The sequence below is a fragment of the Babylonia areolata genome, chromosome 6 (assembly GCF_041734735.1).
Source record: "Babylonia areolata isolate BAREFJ2019XMU chromosome 6, ASM4173473v1, whole genome shotgun sequence".
NCBI lineage: Eukaryota > Metazoa > Mollusca > Gastropoda > Neogastropoda > Buccinidae > Babylonia > Babylonia areolata.
This window is the reverse complement of record NC_134881.1, coordinates 36,538,410-36,558,642: the sequence shown is the minus strand read 5'-3', so window position 1 is coordinate 36,558,642 and position 20,233 is coordinate 36,538,410. Positions and strand designations below refer to the sequence as shown.

The following is a 20,233-nucleotide window of genomic DNA, read 5'->3' as shown; positions in this document are numbered from 1 at the left end:
AGGTCTGATTGTTCAGTGCTGGGGTCTTGGTGTTGTGAAGGGTTCGTTACTCTGTGTGGGATTTGTTCAGGGCGTTTTCCCATTATACACCAGTACCGATGTCTGTCCTGAACCCCAGGTCGTGCTGTATCATGGAATGATCTTATGTTTTAAAAGTTACACCAGCCTTTCCCCGTCATTCACCAGTTCCAATGTCTATGTGGAATCCCAGGCCAAGTTGTTGCATATATACACTTCCTTTCGGTAAGAATGGCGTGGTTAGGATATGGATGTGTTTCGTTGGGGAATACTGTCAGACAGGGATCCAAATAGAATTTCTTTCTCTTCACGTGAACTCAGAGACTTGTCAGTTTATGGATGCGATTTTCTCAAATGCCACGCTGGACGGAGTTTCGTTCTTCATGAAATGTAAACACTTTCTTCTGTTTTTGGTCCATGTGTGCTATGTTATCGACTTTCGGTTGTCTGTGTGTGCACTAGCGCGCGCGCGCGTGCATGCATACATCCGTGTGTGTGTGTGTGTGTGTGTGTGTGTGTGCTGTTCCCTTTGAGATGTATCCGGCGAGCTGCCGGATTCAGTTTTCAGACAGTGCGAAACTTCCATTTTTTCACAATAAAAAGAAGAAAAAGTTTACAGCTCGCATACATATTTCTTTGCGAGTGGCCGATGGGACTTCAGAAGTAACGCGCAGAGGTACGCATAAAAGCACGTGAATTGAAAAAGAAAGAAATACACGCAGGCAGAGAGTGAGACAAAATGAAAGTGACGAAAACAAAACAAAACAAAGGCATGGCCTTAAGACTCACTTGTGATATGCACTTAAAGGGGAAAAAAATAATAGTAATAAAATTTATGAAACGTTTGTTGAAATGTGTTCTCTATTCGTTATTATAATTATATAAAGCTTCGCGTTAATAATAATAATAAAAAAATTAAAAAGAAAAAAAGTTCCATGCAGGAGAATGAGTGGTTTTATCCACTGCGTTGATGCAGCTTCAACGATGACGTTCAGAAATTATTATTTGAGCATGTTTTAGTGGAATAAATCGACAACGGCAATTTAAGTGATAACTCTGTTAAAATCATCATTTTGGTATGTTTCGGGCACTTAATTAGTCCGAGGTAAAGGACACGTTCCCATCGCTTGAAACACCTGCAATATGTGTCCGTTTTAAATAGATCTGCAGAGATCTATGTTCAACAAGCTCTTTTACTATCACCGTGAGAAACTACGACACCATCCATTCAATTTCTTTTTTCTGTTCATTCTAGTTACTTCAGTATCCACTTTAGAATATTCATATGCAATAAACGAGTCGATGATTATTGAAGAAATTCTTTAATTTGGCGGTAAAGGAGACGTTGCCATCGCGTCAGGCTTTGCAACATGTTTCGTCAAGATCTGCACAGACCAGTGCAGACAAGGTTGATTTAACTCCGTGAAACGTTCGATTCAAATTTTCTTTTATGTTCATTCTCGTTGATTCAGTGTCCACTTTAGAATATTCATAAGCAGTAAACACGTCAATAATGAAGTTAGTGTCACTGTATGTGTTCTGTCCAGAATTTGTATTTCTTTGCTTTTAATTGCAAACGAGAAACGAGGTCATGGCGTCTTCTGAACACACATTGCCTGCACTGGGCAGCTGCAAAGGGGAAAGAGTTTTCGGAATCTGGATCGAGCATTAACGAAATAAACCGTTGATAAATCGGAAATGCGACTAAATTCGGAAGACGTTCAAACTATTATTGGTTTTTTTTTTTTTTTGTTTTTTTTTCCTACTTTGTTTAAGCCAGTTTTGGTATTGGTAGACAAAGTATTTCCAGAGAAAATGACAATGTTAAAAGTTTACCACAGACACACACACACACACACATTAAAAAATATTTAGAATTCGAACAGCACAGGAAATATTCCCAGTACGTTTATGCGAACAGATGACGAATATATACTAACAAGATTAGGAAAATTTGTTTGTGAGTGCTGTTCCAATTTATTGCATTATTGATTAGTTAATTGTGTATTTTTCATTCATTTATTTACCATTGTACTTGTGTCTTATAAACCTTAAGTTTTTTTACAATAAAATATATCATTCTATTCACACACACACACACACACACACACACACACACACACACACACACCTGAACACCGGGTTACAACATAGACTCACTTTGTTTACACAATTGAGGCAACAAAAAGAAACATACATACACGTGAATACAAACACAACTAAGATGGACAGCCGTCAGTCTCAGGAGACTTTGTAGCTGCACTCTGGTTGATGATTTATTAAATACAGCGTCGGGTGTGGCTGGACAGGCCAGTACGGGAGTGACAGTCCTTCACACACTTCGCAAAGGTGAAGTCTGACGATCGTCTGGCCATAGGTCCTTTCTTCCCAGTCTCTTTGCCTGGCCTGGGAACGCTGGGCAAGCGTATCTTCAATTTTGGAGAGGCGTTTCTGCACTGTCTGCCTCCAAGCCAATCGTTCTGAGGCTACAGCTTCTCAGGTGTTCAGGTCGACGTTCAAAGCCTTCAGATTTCTTCTGCAGACGTCATTATAGCGCAGTCGGGGCCTGCCTGTGGGACGTTTTCCCTGTAACAGTTCCCCGTAAATGAGATCCTTGGGGATCCGACCTTCGTCCATTGGCTCTACATGACCGAGCCAGCGCATGCGTCTCTTTCAGCAGGATGTAGATGCAGGGCGGCGATGTTTGGAATTTGTGGTGCCAGATAACTAACTATTCCATCGGACAGAAGAAGAGGCGTGACGAAATCTGTAGTGACACAATGCAATACAATACAACGCAACACAGTGCAGGGCAACACAATACAATGCAATGCGATGCAGTACAAGACAAGACAATACAACACAGCACATGACAGCACAGCACAGCACAGCACAGCACAGCACAACCCAACCCAACCCAACCAACAATACAAGTGAAGAGGTGTGACGACAGACAGACAGCGGGGAGAGGGCAAGGGGACACCACACCCACCCACACCAGAACACGGAAGACAGCTCACAATCGTCATGTATTTCGTGCTGGATCTTTTCCAACCCGTGGGCTGCTCATGTCCATGACAGCTGGCTTCAATGACTGGATGACGATGGGGATACATGCTGACCGCAAAACTGATGAGTATGTAGCTCAAAACAGTTGTCATTATGAAAAGGTAATGTACGAACATAAACAATGACTTTGACGGCAATGATGATGATACTGCTGCTACTGAGAATGGTGATGGTGATAATGATGCTGATATGAATTCACCCAACGACGAAGACAATATTAGGAAGGTTGTGCTGGCCCACTTTCGTCGGACTTTCGTCGGGACTCCCCGGTTATTTTTAGCGAGAACCGCGTGCGCATGCGCGCCTCTATTGCCGGTCTTTCTTGGTTACCGAAATGCTAATATTTCGTTGTGGAAATCGCCTGTTCCCACAAAAAGGATTTTGAACTATTTCGGTGAGTATTTTTGCAAGTTTACAATTAATTTTTCGTTATTATAATTATACCATTTATCTGTAATCTTCTATGTTTACTTTGAGCGTGTTTCTTGTCAAATCTCTGCCATTCAAGCATTCGAACTGATAGATCTATTTAAAATTCAACACAGAGCCTCATCTGGCTTCGACTTTGGAGAGACTTGACACACCGAATATCAGTTTGAAGCATCATTTTATCCACAGAACACATACCTTTTCATGTCTTTCTAAATTTGAGGGAAAGGGAAATTGTTGTTTTGGACAACTGTCGACGGGATCTATTTCGTATATTCCGTTTCAAGGCAAAGGTTTCCAAGTCGATTACGTATTCTGCTTTCTGTCATTTTTTTTTTTTACGCCAGATCTCGATCCGAGGAATCTTAATAAAAATTTGAAGAAGAAAAAAAAGAAAGATTTTAAATTTTCTTTTAAAATGCTGTGTGTGTATTGACCTCTAAAGACCTTTTTGACGACATAGTTGTAAAGAAAGGCAGTGCACACCCAGAAAAACTGGTTACGTTGGTGGGCTGCCCATGACGTCATATGACCTTTTTTTTTGTCGCTCTGCAAGCGACGAAACGTTCCCGACGAAAGCGTGTGCACAACATCCCTAATGATAACCATCGTCATGATTGACCAAACTTGTAATACGTGAACATTCATGAGCATGTCAAAAAAAAACCCCTTCTTTTCCTTACAGAAGCCAGTCAGCAAACCAGCCATTCTTGCTGTGGATTCATTTTACAGGCTTTGCATCTATTTACATCTACAGCACACATATTACAATGTCTCATTTGAAAGCTTAGCACCCGGGCCACAATACAAGGACCAGAGCGGATGGGAAAGGTGGGTAAAAAAAAAAAAAAAAAAAAAATTAAATAAAAATAAATAACCCAGCCCAACCCACCCACTCCGTTATTTAAAGAGCGAACTGGAATCTACAGAAAAAAACGCAATGGCGAAAGTCAGCGTGCTCTGGGGCCTACCTCACGCCCCCAGCACGTGCACGAGGATGACGTCACTGTGGTCCTCTTGGTCCCCGTGGTCCCTTTCAAGCATCCCCAGACAGCCGTGCCACGTGGACATCCGCTACACATCCCGCTCAGACAGGAGCCCCGCCCGAACCCTTGTAGGTCAGACACGTCACGTCATACCCCTCCCCTCCCGCTACACGCCACAGCACGTCAGACTCTTCCCCTACACGTCACGTCAGACCCCTCACCAACATGTCACGTCACGTAACACCCCTCCCCTCTACGTCACGTCTCGTCACGTAACACCCCTCCCCCTACATGTCTCGTCACGTAACACCCCTCCCCCTACATGTCACGTCACGTAACCCCCCCCCCACCCCCCACATGTCTCGTGACGTAACACCCCTCCCCCAACATGTCACGTCACGTAACACCCCTTCCCTCCTCTCCCCTCCACGTCACGTCACGTAACACCCCTCCCCTCCACGTCACATCTCTTCACGTAACACCCCTTGCCCCTACTTGTCACGTCACGTCAGACCCTTCCCAGCAGCGCATCACGTCAGGGCCGGCCAATGGCGGGCAGGGTGGGGCGCGGGGGGTGGGGTTGGGCGCGGGGTGTCTCGGGGGGAAGGCTGCTGCTGGCCGGACTGGACGCCGCCCCCCACTCCTTCGGCCAGACCTCGCTCCCTGATTGCGAGGTCACGGCAGACAGCTCCCCCAGCGGTGGGTGTCTCCGGTCCCGGGGGGGTGAGAAGGACGTGGGGGTGGCCTGCATTTCCCGCCTGCCCCTCCACCCCTCGCTCACACTGGGCAGCGACACCTGCAGAAATCACGTGACCAAATTGGAAACTGTCGAGGGGGTGCAACAAGGCACATCTTTTGTTTGTTTGTTGTTGTTTTTTTTGTTTTGTTTTGGTTGTTTGTTAACGAGGGTATAAGATAATAAAAGCCAGTTCTCTCACTGCAATAATAGAGGTATTCTGGTTCTGATTCTGAAAGTAAAAGTTTTTATTATTATTATTATTCTTTACACCCATCCTCGTCCAAGACAGGGACTGAAGCGAACTGAAAAAAAAAAAAAAAAAAAAAGAAGAAAAAAAAAAAAAAGACTCCTCACTAAGAAAACGTGTATTACTGCTACCACCACCATTCCTACTTTCTGATTATTGCTTTCTCTCTTCCACTCTTCTCCGCCGTTCCGCCGCAAAAGAACAAAGATTTGAGCACGAACTAACAGGAAAACTTGTAACAACAGTACAGCTCGAACACACACACACACACACACACACACACACACACACACACAGAGTAAAAACCGTTTTTGTAGTTTGATATCTTTCGATCATATGAAAATATTGTGGGGTGATCAATCAAAATCAAAAGAAAGAAAAGAATAGAAACTGAAAAAAAATATAACATGAATTTTGCAGATATATCTGCATGAAAACAGTTGGTATTGCTACAGCTGTTTGACAAAGCGGGTCACAGGTTAGGCAAGTATAGACTGAAAACAAATGAATGATACATCATAACGTTCGTGCTGCAAAACATTTCTTCACTGGTCCCACATTAAAGCTATTATAGTGCTGCGGAGGTCACGTCGTGCGGACTGTCTTGGTGCAAGAGCTGGTGGTAGTGGGGGCTGCTCTGGCACAGCCTGTATGACTGAGGCCCTGGGTCTTGGCCACGGCCTCGCCAGCCACCCCCCAGTGTCAGTGTCAGTGTCGGAGTCTGACACCTTGTTGTCGTGATGGTGCAGTGAGGCCAGGTCAGTTGATGTGACAGCAGGTGGTGGTTGTTGACTGCCCCTCTGCTGTCTGTGTCTCGCTGTAGATGGGGGTGTCACCTGTGGGCACACTGCATCAGGTACTGTGTTGGTCTGTCTACATCGGTGTCTGTACTGTCTGCATGGTTTTGCGACAGATAATGGGACCGATCTGCACCCCACCAAAGACTGACAGGAGCAGACTGAGACAGGCTGGTTTCAGGTGCAGACATGGTCTGAATGCAGGCATGCTGGGTGGGCTTGCTGCAGGACTGACCACTGGAAAGGTGTTGCTCCAGCTCTCTGTACATGCCAGGCCAGGACACCTGGGGTCAGAGCATATCTGCAGCCTGCTGGAAGATCCTGTGCCAAGTGCGGTGGTGGATGGATGACATAGCTGAGGGCGGAGTTTGCTGGGGTGTCCACGTCTGTCCTATTTCCTGGCGAACCTGGCTGGAAAGGGAGATCAGCCAGAGAGAGGCTGCTGCATCATCCAGGGGTGCAGATGGAGGATGAGCCTGGCCCCCTGAATGAAGTCATCGGCTTCTCTGCCCGTTTCCTCACCGGATCGCATCGGGAGTTTGGGTAGGACGTCGGGCGGGACCGTGTTAATGGGGAAACGTTACGTATTCATGGAGTTGGTTGCACTGTATTCCTCTCCTGTCCTAAACTTATGTGACTGTCAATGCCTGTTGCCCCAAACATCCAGCTTGCAGCGCCATATGTGTCAAAGGTAAAAACTAAGTTAACAGGGTGGTTAGGGGTGGGGTTCTGAGTTGTGACGGAGGGATTCAAATGTATAAAAGGATGAAAGAATTAAAGGATCCACATGCAGGCCAGGGATATATAGAGGCGAGTCACAAAAGGTTTTCGATTGTTTTAATTTCATTCGTTAACAGAAGGAGAAAAAGAAGTTAGTGCAGTGACAATGACATCGATGGGCCATGTGCACACACACAGGGTGTGTGTGATGGCCTGGTCGACACCTGTCAAAACTGATCAATGCGGATACTTGTCACACTATTTGTGCAGGTCACATCACACTATCTGCAGTGACGACACTGCGGTGGGTCAAACAAATCGCTACTCGCTGGATGGGGACACTAGAGTTTGTTGCTAGGTGTTCAATGGTATATTTGTAAATGATTCCAGAACTGATGTACATCAGATTGTTCGCGCATGAAATGGCTCGACACAACCTTTCGAATGAATATAAAATGAACTTTTGACTATGAAAGATGAGTTTGTAAACTGAAGGGGCATTATGAGGGCGGTTACCTGGAAGTGCTCAGAGAGGTGGTACGCGGGTTCCACGGGGTGGACGGCAGTACCGCTGGGCCCCCTCTGCCCCTCAGGAGACGGCTGCAGCTGGCCGTGCTTTCTGTACCCACTGTCGGCGGGGCTCCTCTGGCGGGGGGACTGTCGGTAGCGAGAGGAGCGAGGCGAACTGTCGGTGACGTCAGCAGAGACCGTGGAGCTTCCCACGCCAGCGTCGTCTTCGTCTTCTGTCTCGTCCTCGCCTTCATCCGACGGGTACCCACGTGACCTGTGACGTCAAAAGCATGGAGGGAAGGACGTAGCGGCTCGAGGAGGAAAGTGGTGGTGGTGGTGGATTGGAGGAGGGAGGGAGAAAAGAGTCAAGCAACATCAAGAGTCTTCTGTCTGTCTGTCTGTCTGTCTCTCTCTCTCTAAGGCATATTATTGATCATTCTCTTCTTTTACGAAAATGAAAGATTTATGGTTTATCTGTCAATACTTTAGAACTCATTTCATCATTTCTCTCTGACAGAAAATAAATCATATCAGCGAACAGATCAGAAATCGCACTATTGTCCATAAATTACGATGTACTTCAAGGTTATGTTTTTTTTAATCAGTTTTATTTTCTGTGTATATAAACGACTTACCCTTATCTTTACAGGCACCATGCAAATTGTTTGCTTATGATACAACTATACATGTCAGAAAGTCTAAGTTATGTAATATAACATCATCTCTGCAGGAAAGCACTGACAAATTGACCAAATTGTCTGAATTTAGCCACATGAGTCTCCACCCGAAGAAAACCAAATACTTGATAGTTACAACAAGCAAGCGTCAAAATCTGCCTGAAAACTGCTCGCTGATCCACGTCAATGGCGAGATGATCGAAGAAGTTAACACCGTAAGATTCTTGGGTTACACTTGACAATAAGTATCGTGGTCACGTCACATTTCGTTATTGTTCAAAACAAAGTATCCAAAAGTATTTCAACAATGTAAAATAAAACACCTTTGAATTTCCATAATCGCAAGATATTTTTCAATACTTATGCCGAATCTCACATTTAATTACGCTTCAACACTATGGAATTCAGGTGGTGAAAACACTCTGAAACCTCTTTTGAGTCTCCATAGGTGAGCACTAAACTAATTCTTCTAAAATCCTCATCACTAAATTCATCAGATTACAGAGTTCTGGATATTCTTCCAGTAACCACTAAACCTAGTTATATTGAGGCAATATTTCTGTTGCCACTCACCTTAGTTATATTGAGGCAATATTTCTGTTGCCACTCACCTTAGTTATATTGAGGCAATATTTCTGTTTGGTATCACAGTGTCTCGTTTTGCTTCGCCTGTGCTTCAACTTACCGTCATGTCCACAAAATGTAGGTACCGCTTCCAACGATTGATCTATCCAGTTATCCAGTCTTACTAACTCAAGGTGTTGCTTACGGAATGAAATGTTTTCAATTTATTAAAGTGAAAAAAAAAAGCATCCCTATATTTTAAAAAAACATACCGTGCATATCTCATGATAGATCTGTAAATGTGCTTACGTTATTATGAAAACATAATCCACAATTTCGTGGATTGTCATCATTGTGTTTACGCCTCTCTGTCCTCATCAATCTCTGCGTTTGTCAGTCTGTCTCTCTGTTTCTCCGCCCAGTCGTTCTTCTTTTTCTTCGATTTCCTCCCTTCGTTCTTGCTGCCTCTCTACCTCACCACAACATTATTCATTCATGTTTTTGTACTATGCATATAAACTTATAAATGAATACAATTATGTAATGCGTATCCTGACACTATTTCGTAGGATGATGATGATGATGATAATGATGATGATGATGAGACTTTATTGTTATTTATTTGTTTATCTTTTTTATTGTTGCTTTATATGCATGTATTTCCTGGTGTGTACGTGTGTGTGTTGTCTAGTTTTGCCCAGAGGAAAGAATGTAGATAAGCATTTGTGCTTATTCCTTACCCCTCGTAAAATAGCAATAACAGATGCTTGACTTATTTGTTTGCGGACCGATGGACTTACGTAGACTTTCATCAAAGGGGAAATAATTCAGCTATAAGGTCCTGCTTTCATTGAAACGAATGAGTACAAACAACAACAACAATAATGCATGCAATAAAATACACACACACACACACACACACACACCTGTCAAAAGGTTCACTCTGATGGCGAGGCATGGCCGACGGTGAACCGGAACCGGAAGAAGCCCTCTTGCTGCGCGTGCCCCCTCTCCACGACCTCGGCTGGGAGTCGGGGGCAGCCCGGGCTCCCCCTGTCCTCGGGACTCCCACTGTCTGGCTGGCAGCCCGCAGTGCGTTGAGGGGACCATTACGCTCCCAGGCGCGTAGCAAGGAGCGTTCCCCTGGCGTAGTGTACGTCCTGCTCCACAGCAGACGAGTTCGGCGTAGGTCCGATCTGGTGCATGGAAGGAAGTGGGAAAGGGGAGAGGGTGGGGGTGTGGGGGTGAGGGTTGGAGAGGGTTGAGGGGGTAAGGTTGAGGGTTAGTTTCAGTTCCGAGGGTTGGGGAGCACATGCCTGATCTACGCACAGACCTAACGCACTGCTCAGGGTTAACAAGAATGAATTGGTGGGCATTTCCCCAACAACCACATGGTGGCTTGCACAGGAGAGGCAATGAGAGAGAGAACACTGAACACTGAAAGAGAGAGAGAGCCTTTAACACTTTAATGTCACTGGTCATGAGGTCTGAACACTGAAAGAGAGAGAGAGCCTTTGACACTTCAATGTCACTGGTCATGAGGTCTGAACACTGAAAGAGAGAGAGAGAGCCTTTGACACTTTAATGTCACTGGTCATGAGGTCTGAACACTGAAAGAGAGAGAGAGAGCCTTTGACACTTTAATGTCACTGGTCATGAGGTCCTTATGACATGGGTGAATACGTCAACATTTTTTTTTCCCATTTTGATAGGTTGACATTTTACAACAACAATAGCATCTTAATGGACATTTATAAAGAAGAAAAAACAAACAAAGAAAAAACAACAACAACAAAAAAAACAAAAACAAACAAACAACAAACACCATAAATACTCTGATCGAAACAGCCAAGCAGCTGGATTATACACTGGTTGGTTGAATACGTCAACATACTTTCATTGCATTACAAAACATAATAAACGAATGAAGAGAGACAGACAGACAGACAGACAGACGGAGATAGAGCCAAAGACAGAGAGACGCACAGAACACACAGAGAAAATGACAATGACATTTTTTTCCCCATATACTTTATAACAGTAAAAAGTGTTGACGCAACTGCTACACTAATGTACAACTGTAGAATGAAGTACATATAAAACAACACATGACAACGAACATAAATCTTGTCAGGTAATTTCAGCATTGCTATGTGTTGATATGTATACAAGTATTGGTCAAAGGGAAATAATCACAGAACATAATCACAAGAGGACCAAGAAATAAAACGGAAGTCCAACACAATCTTTTTTTCCTTTCTTTTTTTTTCTTTTCTTTTTTTCTCAAGGGAACTTTCCACCCACTTGACAAATTTCCAATGGCCTAATGTCTGAAAAGTAACACGTTGGAGTTGTAGACGTACATGGTTAATTTCGTCTCTTTGTTATCACTTTGACATGTGGTTTTATTGTCCATTCCAGTTCTGGAACAGACTATTGTGTAAACAAAGTGAGTCTATGTTTTAACCCGGTGTTCGGTTGTGTGTGTGTGTGTGTGTGTGTGTGTGTGTGTGTGTGTGTGGTAAACTTTAACATTGACATTTTCTCTGCAAATACTTTGTCAGTTGACACCAAATTAGGCATAAAAATAGGAAAAATTCAGTTCTTTCCAGTCATCTTGTTTAAAACAATATTGCACCTCTGGGATGGGCACCAAAAAAAAATTTTAAAAAAGAAGCCTAATTATATGCAAACTGCATTTACTGTTATATTTATATTTTTTGTATTCTCTAAACTTGGCACTTTGACCTCTTATTCTGACACAACAACAAGAGGAGTCATTATTATCATTTTTTGTTCAAACAGGACCTTCTTTTGCTAAGCATGGAATTTTTATTTATTTTGCAAACGTTTTGGTGCTGATAGTAAAAAAGGGAAATTACTCTGTAATTAATGCTAGGGGACTTAATTTATCACAAGTGAGTCTTGAAGGCCTTGCCTCTCTTGTTTCACTTGTTCCAGTCTAAGAAATCTTTAACGAGGCGAAATCCACCCCAGACAACCAGGTGAGAGTCAACACACCATTTTCTGACCACACATACCAGGTGACAGTCCACACCCAAACGTCACGCAGTAACAAACGACAACCCCCAACTGGCAAGCAGACAGAGAGAATAACGAGGGACAGACAGGAGGAGCAAAGCACAGAGAGACAGGAAGACACACCTCCTCTTGTACTTGTCGAGGATCTCGGTGACGGGCTGGGCGCACAGAGCCCTCAGCCAGAAGGTGTTCATCTCCGCCTCCTCCCTCCTCTCCTCTCCCCGGTCCACGTAGTAGTAGGAAAGGGCGCGAGAGTTCAGCGCCCCTGCTGTCCCCACTCCCCCCACCCCAACAGCCCTCCCTAGACCCCCTGGCCCCCCTCCTCCTGTCCTCGTGCCTCCGATGGGCACTCCCCCGCCCCCTCCTCCTCCTCCTCCACCACCTTCCCCTCCCCCTCCTCCGTTGAGCGTCATTCTGCTGATCCCCGCGTTGGGGGAGCGATGTGTCATGGCGGCGGCGGGGCGGGGCGGCTTTCCTCCCGCCGACCTCTTGCCCGGGGAGCGGGGCGTCAGGTTGATCTCCAGGCTGACCGGCATCGGCTTGCTGCGACGAACCCGCGGCGACGGGCGCACGAAGTTGGCCGGGGTGGACACTGGGCAGCGGTAGGGCGGGTCCAACTCCGGCCCGGGATCCGGCGTGCCCGCCGGCGTCATCTTGAGCAGGTCGTCGTCGTAGGTCATGACGGGGTAAGGCGACCCCGCCCCGGGGGAAGGGAGCAAGGGCGAGTCGTCCTCGGCAGGGTGTGAGGGGTGGTGGTGGTGGTGGTGGTGCAGGGTGGCTGTCATTGGTGACGGGCCCCTTTGTTGCAAAGGACACAGCGCCCTGGTTAAGGGGTCACTACACTCCCACACACATACGCACGCAAAAAACACGCCTTGCGCGCGCGCGCGCGCGCGCGCACACACACACACACACACACACACACACACACACACACACACACACACACACACGTCGTCCATTGCCAACCGATGGTATCAAGACACATTGCGTCACACACACACACACAAACGAGCGAGCGTACACACACACACACACACACACACACACACACACAAACACACACACGCACTTACGCAATGTGTCTTGATACCATCGATTAGCAATGGACGATGTGTGTGTGTGTGTGTGTGTGTGTAAGGGAGAGAGAGAGTGTGTGTGTGTGTCCGTGTCTCTGTGCCTGATTGTGTGTGTGTGTGTGTGTGTGTGTGTGCGTGCGTGCGTGCGTTCGTGCGTCTTTTGAAGTATGCATGAGAAAGAGAGAGAGAGAGAGAGAGATGGACAAACACGTACATGTCATTGCACACTTGCGAATGTGACTGATCATCAAACTGCAACATGACACTGGTACAGTCATTACGCTTCCAACACAAAGCCCAACCCGACACCCCACCCCCTACCCCGTTTTCATGACGGGCGCACCAGCCGAGTGGTAAAAGGTTTGGACTCTGATTCTGAGGGACCTGAGTTCAATTCTAGGTCGCGCGACGCCTGGCGGGTTACGGGTGAATTCTTTTTTTGTGTGTGTCCAATCTCCCAGGTCAGCAAGAGGTACATACCGTCAGGTGTCTGAACCTCCTTGGTGTGTACACACATGCAGGTGTTGAAATACACACGATAAAGATTTCTGTAATCCATGTCAGCGTTCCATGGACTATGGAAACAAAACTATACGGGTACCCAGACGGCACTTCTTCGGAAACGGAGTATGGCTGTCTTCTTAACAAAGTAAAAACGGTCACGCGTAAAAAAAATTAAAAAAGAAGAAAAAAAACAACAACAACAACAACAACAACAACAACAACAACAAAACCCACTCGTATGTGCGAGTGAACGTGAGAGTTGTAACTCACGACCGCAGCAGCAGAAGAAGAAGATCACTTTGTATGTATGAAAAGTTGGAAAGGGAGAGAGAGAGAGAGAGTGTGTGTGTGTTTGGGGGGTTTGGGGGGGGGAGGGCTAGGGGGGGATTGAGAAAGGGTGGTCATGAATGATCCATGTAATTTGTAATATTTTTCTTTCATGTAAAGCGCTCTGAGCTCTTAGAGAGAGAAAGTGCGATATAATTATGAATGTACATTATCATTACTATTACCATTATGAAGAGCAGCAGCAGCAAGAGCAACAACAATAAACAAGAACATCCGTCGTCATCATCAACAAAACAAAACAGGGGAAAAGAAGAAGAACAACAACAACAACAGCAACAGCAACAACAGAAAAAAGAAGCCGAAGGAAGAAGAAAGAGGATGAGGAAGAGAAGGGTGCAAAACATGGAGGAAGAGGAGGAGAAGAAGAAGAAGAAGAAGACGATGATGATGATCAACAAAAACAGGAAGAAGAAGAAGCCGAAGGAAGAAGAAGGAGGATGAGGAGGAGAAGGGTGCAAAACAAGGAAGAGAAGAAGAAGAAGATGGAAGAAGGAAAAGGGTGCAAAAGAAGAAGGAGAAGAAGAAGATCAACAAAAACAGGAAGAAGAAGACGAAGATGGAAGAAGGAGAAGGGTGCAAAAGGAGAAAAAGAAGAAGATCAACAAAAACAGGAAGAAGACGAAGATGGAAGAAGGAGAAGGGTGCAAAAGAAGGAGAAGAAGAAGAAGATCAACAAAAACAGGAAGAAGAAGACGAAGATGGAAGAAGGAAAAGGGTGCAAAAGAAGAAGGAGAAGAAGAAGATCAACAAAAACAGGAAGAAGAAGACGAAGATGGAAGAAGGAGAAGGGTGCAAAAGAAGAAGGAGAAGAAGAAGAAGGGTGCACGGAGCGGCAGGTGTTATCAGCATTGTTATCACCAGACGTCACCAGCTCTCAAGCCGTTGTCTTAAGTTACTGCTCCACGGATATGGTTACTGCCCCGTGCCAGTCCCCTTTTGGTAAGCTGTCAGGTTTTCCACGAGAGTAAGAACTATGTGACGTCAGTTCTTGTTCATGACGTGCTGCTGTCTGCGCTCAGACGCGCATGCGAACGCACAGATACACAGACACACAAGCTCATAAACGTGTGCGATATCCGAACAGGTCTAATTTTATACGAATCGTGTGGTACCATTTCTAAGGTCTGGGCGGAGTACGTGTGCAGGTGTTTGCATGAATGTGTACGCGTCCGTATGTGTGTATGCGCGCGCGCGTGTTGTTCATCGACTTAACGTCGGTTAACTAAGAGTGATATTAGACCAACAACAACAACAACAAAAACAACAACAAACAAAAAACAACAACCCCCCCAAAAAAAACAAACAAACAAAACAACAACAACAAAAAACAAACAAAAAAAAACAGGGGGAGGGAGGGAGAGGATTTGTTTTTAGCGGTGTGTGTGTGTGTGTGTGTGTGTGTGTGTGTGTGTGTGTGTGTGTCTGTTCGCGCGTCTGTCAGAGCGACACATGTAGGCCGTGTAAGGTGAGTGCGAGCGATCACACACACCAACCCCTCCACCACAATCACCACCACTACCATCACCACCACCACCCCCATCCCTACAGTGCCCCCCACACCCTCCCCAACATACACTCGCACACGCACCCCCACCTCCGACACAACTGCACGCTACAGACAGCAGTCTCTCTCCGCTCCGCCGCACCCTAATCCCAGTGCTTTGTCCGTGGTCAGTCAGCCGTGGAGATAATCCGCACAGGTTGCTGGTCTGCCCAGCCAGGCGTGCAGAGCACTGCTTCAGGTCATCAGCAGAGCCTCCAACAGCGCTAACGTTATGGACCTGTGTGCACACACACACACACGCGCGCGCGCGCGTACATATACAAACATACACACACATACATGAAAGCACACACACACGGCGCACGCACGCACGCACACACGCACGCACGCACGCACACACACATGAAGGCATACAGACACTCACACACACGCACGCACGCACAAACGAAACAGCACACGCACAAACACGCGCTCGCGCGTGCTCTTTACTGTTCTCAACATACATAAATGACATGCCTTTCCGCGTCAAATCCCTGTGCTAACAATCCATACATCTCTATGGACATTAACGTTCTTAAAAAAAACAAAAACAAAACAAAACAAAACAAAACAAAAAACAACAACAACAAACAAACAAACAAACAACAACAAAAAACAACTCTCGTTTGAAGGACCGAACTCAAATACATGTCTGTTCACTCACTCTAAAAACAAAACGCACACAAAAACAACAGAGGCAAAACGCTTTAAACAGATTTCATTCCATCCAATTTAAAAAGTGAACATATTGAACAGGTCAGTGATCATAACGTTCTGGTGGTCATTATGGACAATAATGTCTTTTGTAATCCTCACATGTGTTCCCTCTGCAAGAAGCCAGCCCACAAAATATATCAACTGTCCAAAATCAAACATTTCCCTGAACTCACTCACAGAAAAAAAAAATCACATATCTAGTCTTCAACAACAGATTATGCATCAACACTATGGAACTCCGCCAGTGCGAACACCATGAAGCCATTTCTGGACCTTCAAAAACGGAGACTCAGCCTGGTGGTCCTTGTGTGTGCATGTCTTTAAACCGACCAGTACCCCCAGTATATGTATGTCTTTTACCAATGAACAGTCCTTGTATATGTATGTCTGTTACCAGTCAGTAGTCCTTGTATACGTATGTCTTTTACCAATCAGCAGTCCTTGTATATGTATGTCTTTTACCAATCAGCAGTCCTTGTATATGTATGTCTTTTACCAATCAACAGTCCTTGTATATGTATGTCTTTTACCAATGAACAATCCTTGTATATGTATGTCTGTTACCAGTCAGTAGTCCTTGTATACGTATGTCTTTTACGTATCAGCATTCCGTGTATATGTTAGTCTTTTTCCAATCAGTAGTCCTTGTATATGTATGTCTTTTACCAATCAGCAGTCCTTGTATATGTATGTCTTTTACCAATCAGAAGTCCTTGTATATGTAAGTCTTTTACCTATCAACAGTCCTTATATGTATGTCTTTTACGTATCAGCAGTCCTTGTATGTATGTCTTTTACCAATCAAAAGTCCTTATATGTATGTCTTTTACGTATCAGCAGTCCTTGTATGTATGTCTTTTACCAGTCAGCATTTCTTGTATATGTATGTCTTTTACCAATGAACAGTCCTTGTATATGTATGTCTTTTACCAATGAACAGTCCTTGTATATGTATGTCTTTTACCAATGAACAGTCCTTGTATATGTATGTCTTTTACCAATCAGCAGTCCTTGTATATGTATGTCTTTTACCAATCAACAGTCCTTGTATATGTATGTCTTTTACCAGTCAGCAGTCCTTGTATATGTATGTCTTTTACGTATCAGCAGTCCTTGTATGTATGTCTTTTACCAGTCAGCAGTCCTTGTATATGTATGTCTTTTACGTATCAGCAGTCCTTGTATGTATGTCTTTTACCAGTCAGCAGTCCTTGTATATGTATGTCTTTTACCAATCAGCAGTCCTTGTATATGTATGTCTTTTACCAATCAACAGTCCTTGTATATGTATGTCTTTTACCAATCAACAGTCCTTGTATATGTATGTCTTTTACCAATCAGCAGTCCTTGTATATGTATGTCTTTTACCAATCAGCAGTCCTTGTATATGTATGTCTTTTACCAATGAACAGTCCTTGTATATGTATGTCTTTTACCAATCAGCAGTCCTTGTATATGTATGTCTTTTACCAATGAACAGTCCTTGTATATGTATGTCTTTTACCAATGAACAGTCCTTGTATACGTATGTCATTTACGTATCAGCAGTCCTTGTGTATGTATGTCTTTTACCAATCAACAGTCCTTGTATATGTATGTCTTTTACCAATCAACAGTCCTTGTATATGTATGTTTTTTACCAATCAACAGTCCTTGTATATGTATGTCTGTATTTACCAATCAGCAGTCCTTGAATATGTATGTCTGTTACCAATCAACAGTCCTTGTATATGTATGTCTGTTACCAATCGACAGTCCTTGTATATGTATGTCGGTTACCAATCAACAGTCCTTGTATATGTATGTCTTTTACCAATCAACAGTCCTTGTATATGTATGTCTTTTAACCAATCAGAAGTCCTTGTATATGTATGTCTTTTACCAATCAACAGTCCTTGTATATGTATGTCTTTTACCAATCAGCAGTCCTTGTATATGTATGTCTTTTACCAATCAACAGTCCTTGTATATGTATGTCTTTTACCAATCAGCAGTCCTTGTATATGTACGTCTTTTAACCAGTCAGAGTCAGCTGGAATGGCCATTGTCACTGGTTGTGCTAAATTTTTGTCACAGAAAATATGGTAACACTTTCATGACCCCCTCCCCCCGCCCCCAAGGGGTTCCATGAAACAAACACGTCTTGTCTTGTCTTGTCTTGTCTTGTATTTACTAGCGGTTAACGGCAAAGAAGCGAGGCGCAGAACAGTTCATATCAGAATCAGAGTAGCTTTATTATCTCAGTGTAGAAATTAAGTGTGGCGAAGTCTGTGATACAGATCACAAGCAAACGGTAAAATTAAACATAGAACATATATATGACAAAACCACACTCATCTGAACCGTAGCTATGCAAATACGAAAAAAAAAAAATCAACTTTCCACTATTTCAAACACACACATACACGTGCGCGCGTGCACACCGGCGCCCATGCACTCTTATTGTAAACGCACATGTACAGAATATCAATCAAATATTAGTGGTGAAGTCAATGTGAAATAATAATAATTTGTACAACACACAACCAAGCAAGGCATATGAGCATCAATTACAGGCATAGCAACATCAATTTGAGTCATAAAAACATAAATACAACAGCAAGATTAGCATCTTCATCGCTGTTCGCGTTCCCCCTCTCCTCTGACACACCAAAGTACCCGCCCCCCCCCCCCCCCCGCCTCCCTCCCGACACCCCCGCTCTACATTTGTTTAGCATGTGTGTGTGTGTGTGTGTGTGTGTGTGTGTGTGTGTGTGTGTGTGTTGTAAATGGTGAGAAGAAGAGGAAAGAGTTGCAGAAGGCAATCTGGAGATTGTTCGAATCCATTCATCATAATCTGTTAAGGTAAAAAAACACAATGGGTTTCAAGATATTTAGAAGAACACGAATTATCGCTTTTTTTTCTTCTCTTAATAATACTCCTGAAGTCCATGTCCCCATAGGTCTATGCCCACTGCTGAACACAATTGACCACAACCTGAAAGTGCTTTGATTGCGTTATTTTGTCACTTCTGTCCGTTATTTTGAAAGGCAGAGTTTTGTCTACTGACCAGTGCCAATCTAATTGTTCAGATTCTGTTAACTACTGACAGTGTTCAGACTGTATTACTCTTTTGCAGTATATAGGGATAGAGGGGACAGAGAGACAGAGGGAACAGAGAGATAGATGGAACAGAGATCGAGGGGATAGGGGGATAGAGGGATATAGGTAATAGGGGGTAGAGGGACTAGGGAATAGGGGGATGTAGGAAATAGGGGGTAGAGGGAATAGGGGATAGAGGGGGTAGAGAGATATAGGAAATAGGAGATATAGAGAATGGGAAATAGGGGGTAGAGGGAATAGGGGATAGAGGGGGTAGAGAGATATAGGAAATAGGAGATATAGAGAATGGGAAATAGGGGGTAGAGGGAATAGGGGGTATAGGAAGTAGGGGGTATAGGGAATGGAATAGGGGGGGTAGAAGGAATAGGGGATAGAGGGAATAGGAAATAGGGGGAAGAGGGAATAGGGGATAGATGGAATAGGGGGTAGAGGGGATAGGGGATAGATGAAATGGGGGTAGAGGGAATAGAGGGTAGAGTGAATAGGGGTAGAGGGGATAGGGGGTAAAGGGGATAGGGGGTAGATGGAATACGAGGTAGAGGGGATAGGAAATAGGGGGTAGAGGGGGTAGAGGGGATAGGAAATAGGGGGTAGAGGGGATAGGGGGTAGAGGGGATAGGGGGTAGAGGGGATAGGAAATAGGGGGTAGAGGGGATAGGGGGTAGAGGGGATAGGGGGTAGAGGGAATAGGGGGTAGAGGGAATAGGAAATAAGGGGTAGAGGGAATAGAGGGTAGAGGGAATAGGGGGTAGAGGGAATAGGAAATAAGGGGTAGAGGGAATAGGGGGTAGAGGGAATAGGGGGTAGAGGGAATAGGAAATAAGGGGTAGAGGAAATAGGGGGTAGAGGGAATAGGAAATAAGGGGTAGATGGAATAGGGGGTAGAGGGAATAGGAAAAGGGGGGGTAGAGGGAATAGGGGGTAGAGGGAATAGGGGGTAGAGGGGATAGGGGGTAGAGGGGATAGGGGGTAGAGGGAATAGGGGGTAGAGGGAATAGGAAATGGGGGGTAGAGGGAATAGGGGGTAGAGGGAATAGGGGGTAGAGGGGATAGGGGGTAGACGGGATAGGGGGTAGAGGGGATAGGGGGTAGAGAAGTAGAGGGAATAGGGGTAGAGGGGTAGGGGGTAGAGGGAATAGGG

At 44.7% G+C, this 20,233-nt stretch overlaps 1 protein-coding gene across 1 annotated transcript in view; it reads right to left on the bottom strand.

Annotated features, from left to right (window-relative positions):
• Nucleotides 1-4,921: 4,921 nt before the first annotated feature.
• The window catches only part of LOC143283512 (uncharacterized), a 19,705-nt gene continuing 4,393 nt past the window's right edge, over nt 4,922-20,233 (bottom strand). Inside the window, exons 2-5 of the mRNA XM_076589756.1 lie at nt 11,922-12,596; nt 9,683-9,952; nt 7,522-7,789; nt 4,922-5,298 (exon numbers count right to left, since the gene is read on the bottom strand). Coding sequence (XP_076445871.1) covers nt 5,038-5,298; nt 7,522-7,789; nt 9,683-9,952; nt 11,922-12,583 — 1,461 coding nt within the window. The 5' untranslated portion in view covers nt 12,584-12,596 and the 3' untranslated portion in view covers nt 4,922-5,037. The remainder of the gene's footprint in view (nt 5,299-7,521; nt 7,790-9,682; nt 9,953-11,921; nt 12,597-20,233) is intronic.